The 13,371-nt window shown below is 38.9% G+C and overlaps 1 protein-coding gene across 6 annotated transcripts in view; it reads right to left on the bottom strand.

The window, feature by feature from the left end:
• Positions 1-3,624: 3,624 nt before the first annotated feature.
• Positions 3,625-13,371, bottom strand: part of SGCG (sarcoglycan gamma) — a 119,626-nt gene continuing 109,879 nt past the window's right edge. For all 6 annotated transcript variants that reach the window (XM_081814739.1, XM_081814736.1, XM_081814735.1 and 3 more), the window contains 2 exons: positions 6,556-6,679; positions 3,625-4,435 (listed from right to left, as the gene is read on the bottom strand). In XM_081814739.1, the coding sequence (XP_081670865.1) occupies positions 4,262-4,435; positions 6,556-6,679 (298 nt within the window). In that variant the 3' untranslated portion in view covers positions 3,625-4,261. The remainder of the gene's footprint in view (positions 4,436-6,555; positions 6,680-13,371) is intronic.

The raw sequence follows: 13,371 nt of genomic DNA, 5'->3' as shown, positions 1-13,371 counted from the left end.
TTTCTGGGATGTCTTAAAAAGTGCTTGCTATTTTGAAACTCAGATTCAGTACTTGGAATATATTTTATTGTTTTTTGATATTAAAATGTACACAGAAAACCTTGTCTGGCGGACATTGGGCTAGTTGATCTAGTTGGAGTTCCCGTTTTTTTTTTCCTATACTTAAAAAAAAAAAAGGTTCACAATCCCTTATATACAACCCTTGGATCCAAATGTATTTCAGAATTTGGATTTTAGAAGTTAATACAAACATTCCCATCCAGGTTGATAGCACTCTTAAACACGATATTTCTGCTGTGAAACCTATGAATACTCACCCTAACTGGAATACATAGGCCTGATAAATAACCTCACCTAAATTCCCGTCAGATCTCGCCACCAGTAGTTTGCAGCAGACATATATGGAGGGTGTGCCTATTTTTAGAGCTTTTTAGATTTTGAAATTCAGGGTAAGGAATTTTTGATGTGAACTAACTTTATTATTTTATGCTTTCCCACTATTTCCCTTTTCTTATTAAAAGGAAAGTGGAAACAGCCTGTGTGGGGAGTAGCTGTTCCTGAGTAGCACACGGTCTAGCAAGGATTTGGAACAGGCTTTCCTGCATTCCAGAGCAGGTTGTGTGCTGCCAGATGAGCAAGGGAGAAAAGCATCCCCCGTGGGCTGGCGGAACTGTTCATAGCATCTGCCAGGAAACTCAGGGAGAACCTGTGCAGCCCGGGTAGTTTAGAAAGCAGTGGGGAATGCGACTCTTGATTTCTGGGTTGTGAGTTTGAGCCCCACACCGGGCATGGAGATTACTTAAAAGACACTGGGGAGGGTACGTGCTATGGTGAGCGCTGTGAATTGTGTAAGACTGATGAATCACAGACCTGTACCTCTGAAACAAATAATACATTATATATTAATAAAAATAATTTAAAAAAACAAAAATAAATTAAAAATAAATATAAAAAATGAATGAATGAATGAATAAAAAAATAAAAAGCAGTGGGGAGTTGGTTGGGGGTGGGGTGGGAGTGCCAAGAGCCCAAGGATGACCTTGGCAAAATGTTCAAGTAGTGTTTAACAAAGAGCAGTTGTTCACGGGTCTGGTGGTCTGATGTGCGGGTGTGGAATTCTCTTCCTTGGCGCCAGTCGACATCTTCCGTACTTCACATGTTCTGTAGCTTTCAAGGATAAAATTTGTAGTGCTGGTAGAAAAGAGCAATTATAGAAGATTTTAATTAGTTCTGTATTCATCAGGGTTCTACCAGAGAAAGAACCAGGAGGAGACGTCCAGAAACAGATAGATGGAGAGATCTGTTTCCGGGAAGTGACCGGTGACCGTGGGGGTGGCGCTGGCGGCCGCCACAGGCTGCGCACACTCGGCCGGGGCTGAAGCTGCAGACTGCCCATGGAATGTCCTCACGCTTTGGTCCCCAAAGCCTTTTTCCGTTCTCTTGTTTGATCAAATATGGCTTAAAGTAGTGCCATTCATTCATTCATTTGAAAATGGCCCCTGGGCACCAAGTGCAGGCGTTCCGTCAGGTGTTGGGGACGTGAAGGTGCACACTCCATCCTGGAAGTGAAGCTGTGCTATCTATTCAGTTAAGAATGGATTTTGACTTAGCGGTGCCCTTAGGTCTTCTTGTTCCGCCTGCATGTTTACGCCTGATACAAAAGCTTATTTGGTTTTGAAACAACAGCAAATCTGAAACGGAATTTAAAATAGGACAAAATGCTAAAGCTGAGTAGGAGTTGATGTGTTAAATCAGGGAAGGAAGGGACAAAAAACTAGAGAGACACCACCTAACAGCCTTAGTATGAAGGGCTCTGCCTTTCAGAAGTGCTTCTGCTCTCCTTCACTGATCCCCAAAGCAGTGGAGATTGACCTGTGGCTGGACTTGGGTGGGGAGGACCTGAACACATGTAGCTCAACCCTTTTACTTTGAATTTGGCTGCCTTCAGAACAGGAGCATCTGTCCACGCTCTTCCATGTGGCGAGCTATGGGAGTCAGGGGCCCACAGTTCTCCCTGGGACGGCAGAGGTTCCTGTGATATTCGGGTCTTAGGGGCGTCCATTTTGCTGCAAGTCAAACTTTTTTACTGTTAAAGCTGACATTTTGATCTTCATCATTCTGACTTGTGCCTACTCAGCTGGTTTGGAAGTTGAAAAAGAAATAAGGGCTATTTTTTGAGGTCACTCAAATATCAACACTTAATAGTCTACAATCACTTAGTATATATACTGTTAGTGTACATAGGTCATTAGGTATGTTCGTTAGGTATGTTCATAATCATGACCTTGGGCTTTTAATGAAAATTTAAATTACATTGCATAACGTGTTTAAAAAGACAGGTTTATGTAATATATTTTATAATATAGCCTATCTAAAAGTTTTGATTCTAACCAGAAATAAATTCCTTATCATTCTGGAGAATGGCACCTATCCACAACAACTTCTTTCATGATGATTCCAAATAACAAAGGAGAAAAAAAATCTACATCTTTGATTTAAAGGGTTTTATCCTCCATAATTTCTCCTTGATTCTTTTTCTTGACCTTGTGTCAACCAAGCTTGAAGACATTTGTTTTGCACAAACATGGAGCAAGAGAGTAAATATGACCAAACAAAGGCAGTGTTACTTACTAGGACAGTAGGAATGCTGTAGCAAGAAAGCAAACATTTATTTAAGAAATCAGGACTTAACTAAATGGAAAAGTGAATACCAATTTATAACCTAAAAACACCCACCCCCTGTGAAATTTTAGGTGCATTATATTTAGAGTCGAGTTTGTTCTTAACTGCTCAGGACACACCTAATTTTTTTTTGTAATTTCAAGTGTTTATGCACATAACAGTTCGAAAATCCAGGATTTGTTATAAGCGGGCTATGCTGTTAAATGACCTTGTTAAAACAGCATGAGAAATCAAGAGTTCACTCTTCCACTTTCTCTCAGTTCTGAGACCACAGAAAATGAATCTGAACTCATGTTTACAGTTATAAATCCTATAAATAGAAAGTTGCAATGCTCTTGGTCCTACCACATCTTGTGCTACTTGGAGATCCTAATTATAACAACTGGTAAAACACCAAGCCAAACCAAACCAAACTCACCAGTCTTTGTGATGACTGGCACTTTACAAAGTCAGTGAGTGGCTTACACAAGGCTAGCCTGTTTTCATAGGTTCAGTGTGTCCTATTTGACTTATATAGCAACACATACTACCAGTTGGTATTAAATCTACTTTCAAAAATGAAGAGAGTGATTCTATGAAGTAACATCAAGTCTGTTACTTTGTGTAAGAGGTAAATGCACAGGCTGGGCCATTAGGAGTCCCACCACCTACAAGCTGTGTGATCCTGGTGGACTTTGGTTTCTTCACTTGTCAAAGAATATCATCCCATCTACACAATTCTCACGTAGGCTGGTGTTTGGATGGAATGAAACAACATACCAGAGATTTTTGAAATGAAAACAACTGTTCACATGTAGGGTCACATTTCAGTTTAATTTCACTAGCTACCATCTGACCTTCTGACTTGTCCTAGCTGAACCTTTTTTAATTACCAGTAACTTGGGGGAAAATATTACCTCAAAGCGCTGTTGTGGGGATTAAAGAAAGGAAGACAAACTGAAGTTTGTGAAAAATGTAGGTTGATTTTTATTGCTTATAACTGTATATAAAGGAAACATGATTAGTTTTGTATAATTTATTCCTTTGACTACATACTGAAAATCAGATCAACCCAAGTCCCCTCAAAACCTGAAGATTTCTTGTGAAACCTGACACACTTTGCATTAAAATGAGAGAACTTGTGGGTTGGAGTGATATAGTGGGAACACCACACAGAACTTTGGGGGCATTTTAGTATTGACCAATGCTACTTTTATGGGGAGTTAGATAGTCACAGTTGAATGGCATAAATTAATTCCACACAGCAATTCAATATTCCATTGTAGATCGATTTTCTACAAGAAAGAAAAAGAAAAGTCACAATGGCTTTGATGAAAATAAACCTAGTGGAATAAAGACTTTTTTTTTGTTGCTATCGCTAGACTTTTGTGTCTAATATGTGCACACCATTTCTGAGATCATGGATTTTCATCAGAACACCTTCACTGGTACATTTTTCTGAGTTCCTTTTGAAAGTGTGCCGTCCTACTTCCTATCCACCATCCACCAGGATGTCAAGTTGCTTGGTGTGAAGGCTTGAGGTCGGCATCTGTAAAGCTCAATGAAATGAGGCAGGTGCTCCGTGGAAGATGCAGGTGGTTTATAGACAGATGTGACTGTTTTCGTGGCATGTGGTACCCACGCCAGCCACAGACAGATAAAGCTTCCCATCTGGACACACACAGATTTCATAGAGTCTTTGTGAGCTGCCGGCGGCACCCTGAGTCCCCTGAACCAACTTGGGTAAACACACAGTTTCAGCATCAAGCACAAGCTGTTTGGGAGAAAACGAGAGATGAAGTGGTAAAAGAGAATGGACATGATAGTGTGAAACTCATATCTCAAAATGCTCCAAACAGATTAGTTTCTTCTCTGCATAGAAAATGAAATAGGCACCTTAAGTCATTATCAGAGTCTTTTAAAGTCTATTTCTATTTTCCATTCAGGCAGGGGCTTAATAATTCCTTCTCCAAATTGAAGTTTTTTTTTTTAACCCATTGTGCTAGTTGAGCTAGGAAGATTTATGTGCTATACTAAAAATACATTTCAGAATTATCTGAAAAAAGGTTTTAATTCACATTTATCTTGTGACCTATTTTGACTTTATGCTAAATCACCTTCTCTACCCCATTAGGATAAAGTACCAGCCGCAGAAATAAATTCATCTTAATAATTTTTACCTGTGAATGTTGGAATTTCTGCTGATTTTGTTTTCCTATGAGAGGCAATTAACTTCATCCTATTAGCTGCCAACCATTTCCCTAACTTCTCTTAGATCTAGAAAAGCAGTAGACACACAGACTAAAGCCAACTAAAATTAAATGAAAGCTATTGGGGGTTTTGTTCCTATGACAGCTTAGTTACACTGAAATGTAAACAGATGGCCATTAATTGAGGTTTGGAAATCTTTTTGGGAACGAAGAACTCTTCCACTGAGTAGCCCAATTTTACCCATGCCAGGGCGCTCCTTATTAGAAGGAATTAAAGCATGTCATGGACGGGCATAATGTTGTGCCTTGCAAATAAGTTTGGACTCTTCTTTTATTTTCCATACTCTCATCCATGAACTCTACTCTTTTCATAAACCGATGCTTGCAGTCTGTACGCCCTCTTGGGAAGCTGACCACTGCCATGGGCAGCAGTGGGTGGAAAAATATTAAAAGCAAAGCTTTACCTTGTGGTCTGGGACACTGTCATAGTAAAAGAAATGAAATATGTATTGTATTTTTTTTTTTTAAACGCAGAACCTACTTACGCTATTGTCCAGAGCTTTGGGTTCTGTGGCTAGTTGGTTTTTGCTAATGTGCTTTACCTTTTCCTTGTTGGCTTCTTTGCTTTCCTTTCTTATGGTTAATCAGTGACTTTGTTTTCTAGTTGTTATTTTTTTATTGCTCTTCCAGAAAACTCTAGTCACTGGCAATCCACATACCCTTTCCTTGCTCACCTTCGTTTATCTTTATAGGAATATATCTTGTGGGAAGCCAGATATCCCCACACTTTGAGCTAGCTTCCAGTAATAAGGGACATCAGCTTATGAGTCAGGCTATGTGCTGCTATAAAATTGGCAACTTATTCACGGAAATAAGTGAGGCTATTTCAAAATTAAAATTAGCATATTTTTCAAGGTAATATATTTTAAGTATGCAGTGACATTATAATTTAGTAATGAGATTCCAAAATGCTTGACTTCCATTTTTGCATTTATCTGCTCTTGGCATCATAACTTCTTCAGTTACAACTTGAAGGGGCTTCACCGGATGTCTTTTATATTCCACTAGCAGCCTGCCATTGGACGGGTCCTGTCCACACTCATGAGCTGCCTCTCATGTCCTCCATGTGCTCCCTCAACCACACCTTCCTCTTAATATCAGATTAATATAATAATTTCAAAATGTTGCCACCCATATTACCACATTGCTTCTCACAGCACTGTGACATAGTTAAGCAAATATTATTTTCCTTATTTGACAAATGAGAAGACAGGTCCAGGTCTGGAGAGGCCTGTTAGGTTTCCTGAACTCAGATGGGTAATTCATGAATTTATCTAGTACTAGAACAATCAATGTTGAGTAGCAAGTGCTCTACTGCCTCATTATGACTTTGGCTTATATCAGCGATGTTTTATTTCTGGACTTGAAGTTCCAGATTTTATCCTTATTGTGGTTGACTTTTAAAGCTCCTATTTTTCATATTTAATTTTTGTTTAAACATAATTTGATGTGAGCAAGCATAGGGCTCGAGGCAACAACCAATAATGGTTGTCATTTACAGGTAAGTCCCAGTGACTGCCATATTGAGAGAAGTTGGATCAGTAGGTAATTGAAGAACTGATAGTCTCTGTCTGCTCTGAAAGTCATCAGGACATACAACAGGAGCTTCATATACCAAACTCACCATTCCATCACTACTTTGAAAAATGATATCCATTTGAGAAAGAGCCTCAATTTTCCCAGCATGAGCTTTAATATGAACACCCTTTGGGGCATCCATGCTTAGACTCCGTGTGGGGGATTCTAACCTGAAATGAGGGAAAGAAGCAACAAAAAATAGTATTAAAAAAAAGCTACCCCAGGAATCCCTCATTGAATGGCTTTGCGTAGAAAATACAATTAACAAAGCATATAGTATCATGATGTCATTCTTGAATGCTAATATAGTGTACATTCTTTATTGATAAATCCAGAAATAATGTGCAGTAAAGAAATTAACTTCCCATCAGTAAGAATCTACAAAATTAGTATCCTCTAAAAACAGATAAAAACATTACACAACTCTACCCCAACATAGTAGTCTCAGATGGCAGGGTTAAGCACGCTGCATATCACACCAGAAGAAAATGCAATTTGTGAATAACTTTGTAAAACTTTGTAGTGAAAACACAAACCTGTCCAGGAAGAAGACAAACTTAAGGGTAAGACATTCATTTGCTACCTCTTCATAAAGTAGAATGTAAGCTTAGTCTTTAGGTTTTGTATGTATTTATTTATTTTTTAATTTAGGAGGATTACAGGGCACATGTGAAGATTTCTTTTGGGAAAATACTGAACTGTTAGGGTTGGGAAACAGAATGGAGACTGCCCCAGCTGGCTTTGTTTTTGTATAATTTATCAGAATCTCCTTGTGACTAAGTCAAACATAGAGAACCAGGAGTATATGGACCAGAGAAATTCTATTTGCTTCTGCCTGAAAAATACTAAATTTCCACCAGGTGGCATAACATGATCACTTGAAAGATTTTTCAGCTACTCTAACCCAACCCAACCTGACCCGACCCAACTCAACCCAACCCAGCCCAACCCAACCCAACTCAACCCAACCCAATGCAACTCAATCCAACCCAACCCAACCCAACCCAACCCAAGCCAACCCAACCCTAATCAACCCAACCCAACCCTACCCAACTCAACTCAACCCAACCTAACCCAACTCAACCCAACCCAACCCAACAATCTGAAAGGCTGATTTGATTGAAATGTTTAAAGATCAATGAAGTGGAACAGGATACCAAACAGTGTGTAATTCTCTCACAGCAGGTAGGATTAAGAGTAGGCATGGGTAGGAGAGAGAAAGCAGAGTGGCTCCAGAGGAAAGAAGTACCTGGGTCATTGATTTGCATTTGAACTGACTGAATATTTATTCAGTAGATGTTTAGCTCAGAGGAATTGCTGCCTTTAATTGGCAAGTTTTTGTCTACCACTATTTGTTACAGAAAACAAAGTTTCATTTTCTTACATACATCTTAATATGTAAAATTTGATCTGTTGTACATTTTGAAATTTATATTTACTTTGAGTACAAGGAAACACTTAGAGACATTTATAGAATTTGTTGGTCAAATTATGTTAAGCTTAGGTTATGGGGAAACGCTTAGATACATCTAGATGATTTGGTCTGCTGATTGCCTGCCCATTTTGCTAGTTGTCTACATTTTTCCTGCCTGGATTGATAGGAAAAAAGGGGAAGGGGATGGGGAAGGAAAAGAAGGGAGGAAGACATGTAAGCAACTTGTAGAGGTCTGGTCCATTTCAGGCAATCCATTTGTAAATTTGAAGATCCTAAGGAAGGTGAGTTTGTTTCAAAGATCAGTCATCAAACAACAAAATAACCTCAATAGGACCAACTACTAGTTTTAAACCATATTATAATATGGTGCTTCTGGAATAGCAAATTTCTTCCCCTTTGTATCATTTCTAGCCTTGAAGATGAAATATGTCAGTTCAGCACAAGTTGGGACACATTTTATCAAAAAGGTTGTGATTAGAATGTTCTGAAGTATACATTTTCATGAACACACTGAACAGCAGTCAGATATAAAGCAACTCAGTTTTTTTCTCTTTTGTTATATTTTAGTTTGCTAGTTAGATATCCAACCCTTTCTTCAAATATGTAAATATATAAATATTTACTCATGACTTATGTGAGGAACAAAAAATTTTGAACAGTGACCCAGAAATATACCAAATAAATAAGCTGTGTGTTTATACACACACACACACACACACACACACACACACATATATATATATATAGGTATACTTGCCCTTTGCCCATATTCACTTTTGCATTCAGAAAATATAACTAGTCAAGCATGTATGATTGTAATAGTTATTGCTCATGATTTTAAGCTCTTTCAGGCTTACAGTAAGTCTAAATTTTGTAAATAGGATGAGAGACTGGGAAGCATAAATACAAATTGACAAGAAAAGCTGGGACAAGAAAAGCTAGAGGCAGCACTGGGCAAATCAGGCAAGGACTAGATTATGTCCACTGTTAGGCCATGCTGACCACTAGACTATGTTAACTGTGTTGGTCTTTAATCTAAAAGTGTGGGGAATAATGTATTTAGTCATTTAACCCTTAAGTCCCTATCATGTGCTTTTCTAGATTTGTAGAAAAACAGTAGCAAAAAGGCAGACAGGCTTCCTGCCCTTAGGAATCTAACATTCAAGAAGCTTAAAGGATGTAAGCAGAGGAATAACAAGATTCCATTTTTGCTTTAAAAATATCACTCTATAAAGACCTGTCAAGACAGATGAACAGATGCAGAGCTCTGCCCTCAGCCCCCAATTACATATAAATGCTGGATAAAATACAATAAAAAACATTAAAACACATACTAGGCAGAAATAACAACAACAACAAAAACAAACCCAGAAAAACAAAGGGCATTTTCATAGTGCCAGAACCGAAGAAACTCGTAACCAGAGTGATGAGTGGGAGTTGAAATGCTGGAGCCCTTGGAGGTAATGGGCAGATAAATGCCTTGTGGTCTGGTATTTTAAATCTCTACAGGGAAGGAGTTGTGGCCAACTGTGGGGGGGCATGGGAAGAGTGTTTGGAAATGGGCTCTGGGCATACAGATGGGAGTTAAAACACAGTACGATAAGAACCCTAAAGCAGGCTGCTCTTTCTGGAATGTGAACAGGAAGTCTTAAATCATGCCCTATTGTAGAAGCCAAATCCACACACTATTCAGGCCTTGTATCAGCCCAACCTGAGAAATACCTGTGAACGCTGGCTTCAGAACAGTGCCCCCTGCAGGACCCTGGCAGAAGCGAGTGGGAAACTGACATTAAAGGCAAATGTTAAGAGTCCCCGTGAGAACTGCACCTAGATGAAGGGCCAAAGAGGATGAGCTCTCAGACAGAATTTTCAAACCACATGGGAGAATCTGTCAACATGAGGAACTAGAGATAATAGAGCAGTCAGAAAGGGACTAACACTAAGCTTAGAGCATCCAAAGAGATAAATTAACACTCACAGAACAAGACCAGAATAGAAAAAGAAAGATTTAAAAACGAGGTAAGTAGAAATTAATGAAATAAAAAAATTAAAGTCTTCTGGTAGACTGAATAGTAGACATGCCATATATCAAAAGAGAATAGGACACTGTAATGTAGATTTGGTATTTCTGTGGGAAAACAAGAAATGTAAAATTTGAAATGCACAATTAATGTTTTTAAATGCATAAAATAAAGTACAGAATTTCAAAGGAAACTAATGACTCTTAAATACAAATGTAAACATTACTTAAATGGGTGATATAGCAATTTATGAGCTTACTTGTTAATTAAATAAGATATGGCCAAAGGGCTTACAACTACTATAATTTCAAAGCAGTAAAGAGTATGTAATGTATTTTGAGATACTTGCTATAACCTTCATGTGATATTAAAGTATCTCTGGCTTCTACAGATTAAAAAAATCAAAGAAACTGCTAATTCTACTGTGGTTTGTTATCTCTCATTTATAGTTGAAGGGATGCTAAATTTCAATTAGAGGTCAGTGAAAATGAAGGATTTTTTTTTTCACATTCAAAATCATTAACCCACTAAATTCTATTCTTGGACACCCAAGGGATCCACAGACCACAAGTTAAGAACACCTATACTCTAGAGAATGAGAAGACACAGATATGAAGAGGTAATGTTTAATCATTTCCAAAATTGAAAAATAACATGAGTTCCTAAAACTGAAGAGGTATATTGATATCCAAGTACAAATTAAGACACATCCAGAACCCAAACACTTTCTGGTAAAACTGCAAAACATTAAGATTATGAGAAGGTCTTAAAAGTATTCAGAATGAAAATCAAATTGCTTATTTACCAAAGACCCAAAAGTAATGAATAGTATCTTAAAAATGCCAGTGTAAAATTATTGTCAGTCTAGAAATATATCCCAACTTAGCCATCTTTCAGCTATGAAGGGACTAGACATCTCAGGCCCAGAAGGAAAAGTTTATTGTCTATGCAGATCATCACTGAAGAAAGTACTTATAGAAACTAAAACCAGAAGAAATGAGTATTTTGGAAGAAGCAGCGATGGACATTAGAAAAATCAACACAGCGTGTGGGTAAAGCTAAATCTTTATTGCCTGAAAAACAGCCAGAGAGATGAGTAAAAGCAAAGTTGAAACAAAACAACACACAAAGTGAAATTTGGGTGGGAATAACTTTCTAAAATTTTGGTATAATTTGAAAAGAGAATGATAATGACAAACTTAGAAAGTATTAATTTATCTCCATGCATATAAAATATAAAGGATAATCATTAAAAGAATGAAACCAGAACCACTAGAGAGAAATATGGCAGGGAGAATAAGGAGAAGTTTAATAACCGAACCAAAGGTCAGAAAGAAGAAAAAATGAAAAGAAAAAGCACAGTAAATTAAACATGACATCACAGAAATATGTCAAATAAATCAGTGATCATAATAAATATAAGTAGTTAAATTCACCTATTAAAAGTTAGAAACTTTACTGTAGGGGATAAAATCTCAAATCCAGAAATTTAATCCCTAGAGAAACAACTGAAACATAATAATACACCCCACATGAAAAAGCAAATCTGGTTGGATTAAAGACCTAAATATGAAAAATGAAAGTGTTTTTGAAAGAATTCACTTCCTTCGCTAATGCCCAAGCAGTGGTTTCCAATATATCCAAGTTCCTAAGGGTTTATTTTCACTATTCCATTATTGGATGAAACTTTCATTTTTTTTTTTAAAGATTTTATTTTTTAAGTAATCTCTACACCCAATATAGGGATCGAACTTACAACCCTAAGATCAACAGTCGCACGCTCTATCGACTAAGCCAGCCAAGGTAGTCCCCCCAGCATTTCACTTTCTGTTATTGGATGAAACTTTCAACCCCTCAAACTGTTTTTACTTCTGAATTGACTAAATATACTATATTTTGTTTTGATATTTTATGATTTTTTCTTTTTTCTTGGAACTGCTAGAATTAAGGAAGACCAGCCACACCATAAACTGTTAATTACCATGAGGCACAAATTGCTTTCATTGTTTAAGTAGCTTCAAGATGGTAACCTGTGATAAATGAGAAATAAACACTTGGGATAAGAAATGTGATTATGCAAGCTGAGAGCAATCAATGCTTCATTTGTTAATGGTGCATTTATAGACACTGATTTTTTTTTTTATCAGTGAGTTGTTTGAAAAAACACTGAAACAGAAGGAATTTAATTCACAAGATACCACTTTCAGACCATGTATTTATACAAATACATTTGAAAACCATGATTAAATTAGTAATTTCCTAGAGAAATACAGGTGATCAAAATGGACCTTTATTAAACGTACAGGTTTAAAAAGACAAATTGCCTAGCAAGATGGCAGAGGAGTAGGAGACCTGGATTTCGTCTGGTCTCAGGAATTCAGCTGAATACGGATCAAACCATTCTGAACACCAGGAGATTGAAGAACAGAATAGCAGCAAATCTCTGAACAGAAAAGTGACAACTTTCCGGAAGGTAGGATGTGTGGAGAAGTGAATCCGAGGCGATGTTCAGGAGGATAGACGGCGGGGGAGGGGGCCTCCGTCAGCCACTTCTGGCAAGTGATAGAGCCAGGGAGCAAAAAATCGGAACTTTTAGAAGTTGACTCTGCTGACGGACGTCGCTCCAGTGGCTAAGCGGGGGGTGGAAACCTCGCGGGACAGTGTGCTCTCAGGACCCTCGGGGTCACAGAAAGACCAGGGGTGCCTGAGTGGGGCAGAGCTCCCAGGTATTGGAGCAGGGAAGCGGCTGCAGAGACGGAGTCAAGGCCCGGGCTCTCAGCTCAGGGTTGCCATAAACCATGATCCACGGCACAGTCAGGCCAGTGCTCCTCCAGCAGGGACCCAACAAGTGGCAGATCTGGGGAGACTCCCCTTCCTCCCCCGGGAGGAGCAGTGTGGGAGCACACCGCAGGGAGCTGCTGTGTTTGGAGACTCCACACGGGGTCGGGTGCCAGAGATAGAAATGCTCAGTCACAGGCCGGGTGAGCACAGAGTGCGGCCGGAGACCAGGGAGATGGGAGTGACTGACTGCTTTTCTCTGGGGGCTCACTGAGGAGCGGGCCCCGAGTCCCGGCTCCTCCAGAGCGGAGATTGGGAGGCCGCCATTTTCACTCTTGGCCTCCAAGGCTGTACAGAAAGCTTGCAGGGAACAAAAGCTCCCTAGAGCAAACCCGAGCAGATTACTTAGCCCGCCCCCGGCAAGGGCGGGGCAATTCCACCTCCGGCAAAGACATTTGGGAACCACAGCAACAGGCCCCTCCCCCAGAAGATCAGCGAGAACAGCCAGCCAAGACCAAGGTTACCGATCAGTGAGAACAGCAGAATGCCACTGCTAGGGGAATACTGCACATAGAATTCATGGCTTTTTTACCATGATTCTTTAGTCTTTCAAAGTTAGTTTTTTTTT

Source organism: Leptonychotes weddellii, chromosome 3 (genome assembly GCF_054177405.1).
Source record: "Leptonychotes weddellii isolate Sample4059 chromosome 3, ASM5417740v2, whole genome shotgun sequence".
Classification (NCBI taxonomy): Eukaryota; Metazoa; Chordata; class Mammalia; order Carnivora; family Phocidae; genus Leptonychotes; species Leptonychotes weddellii.
Note: the sequence above shows the minus strand (reverse complement) of the source record. Positions and strands in the feature narration are given on the sequence as shown.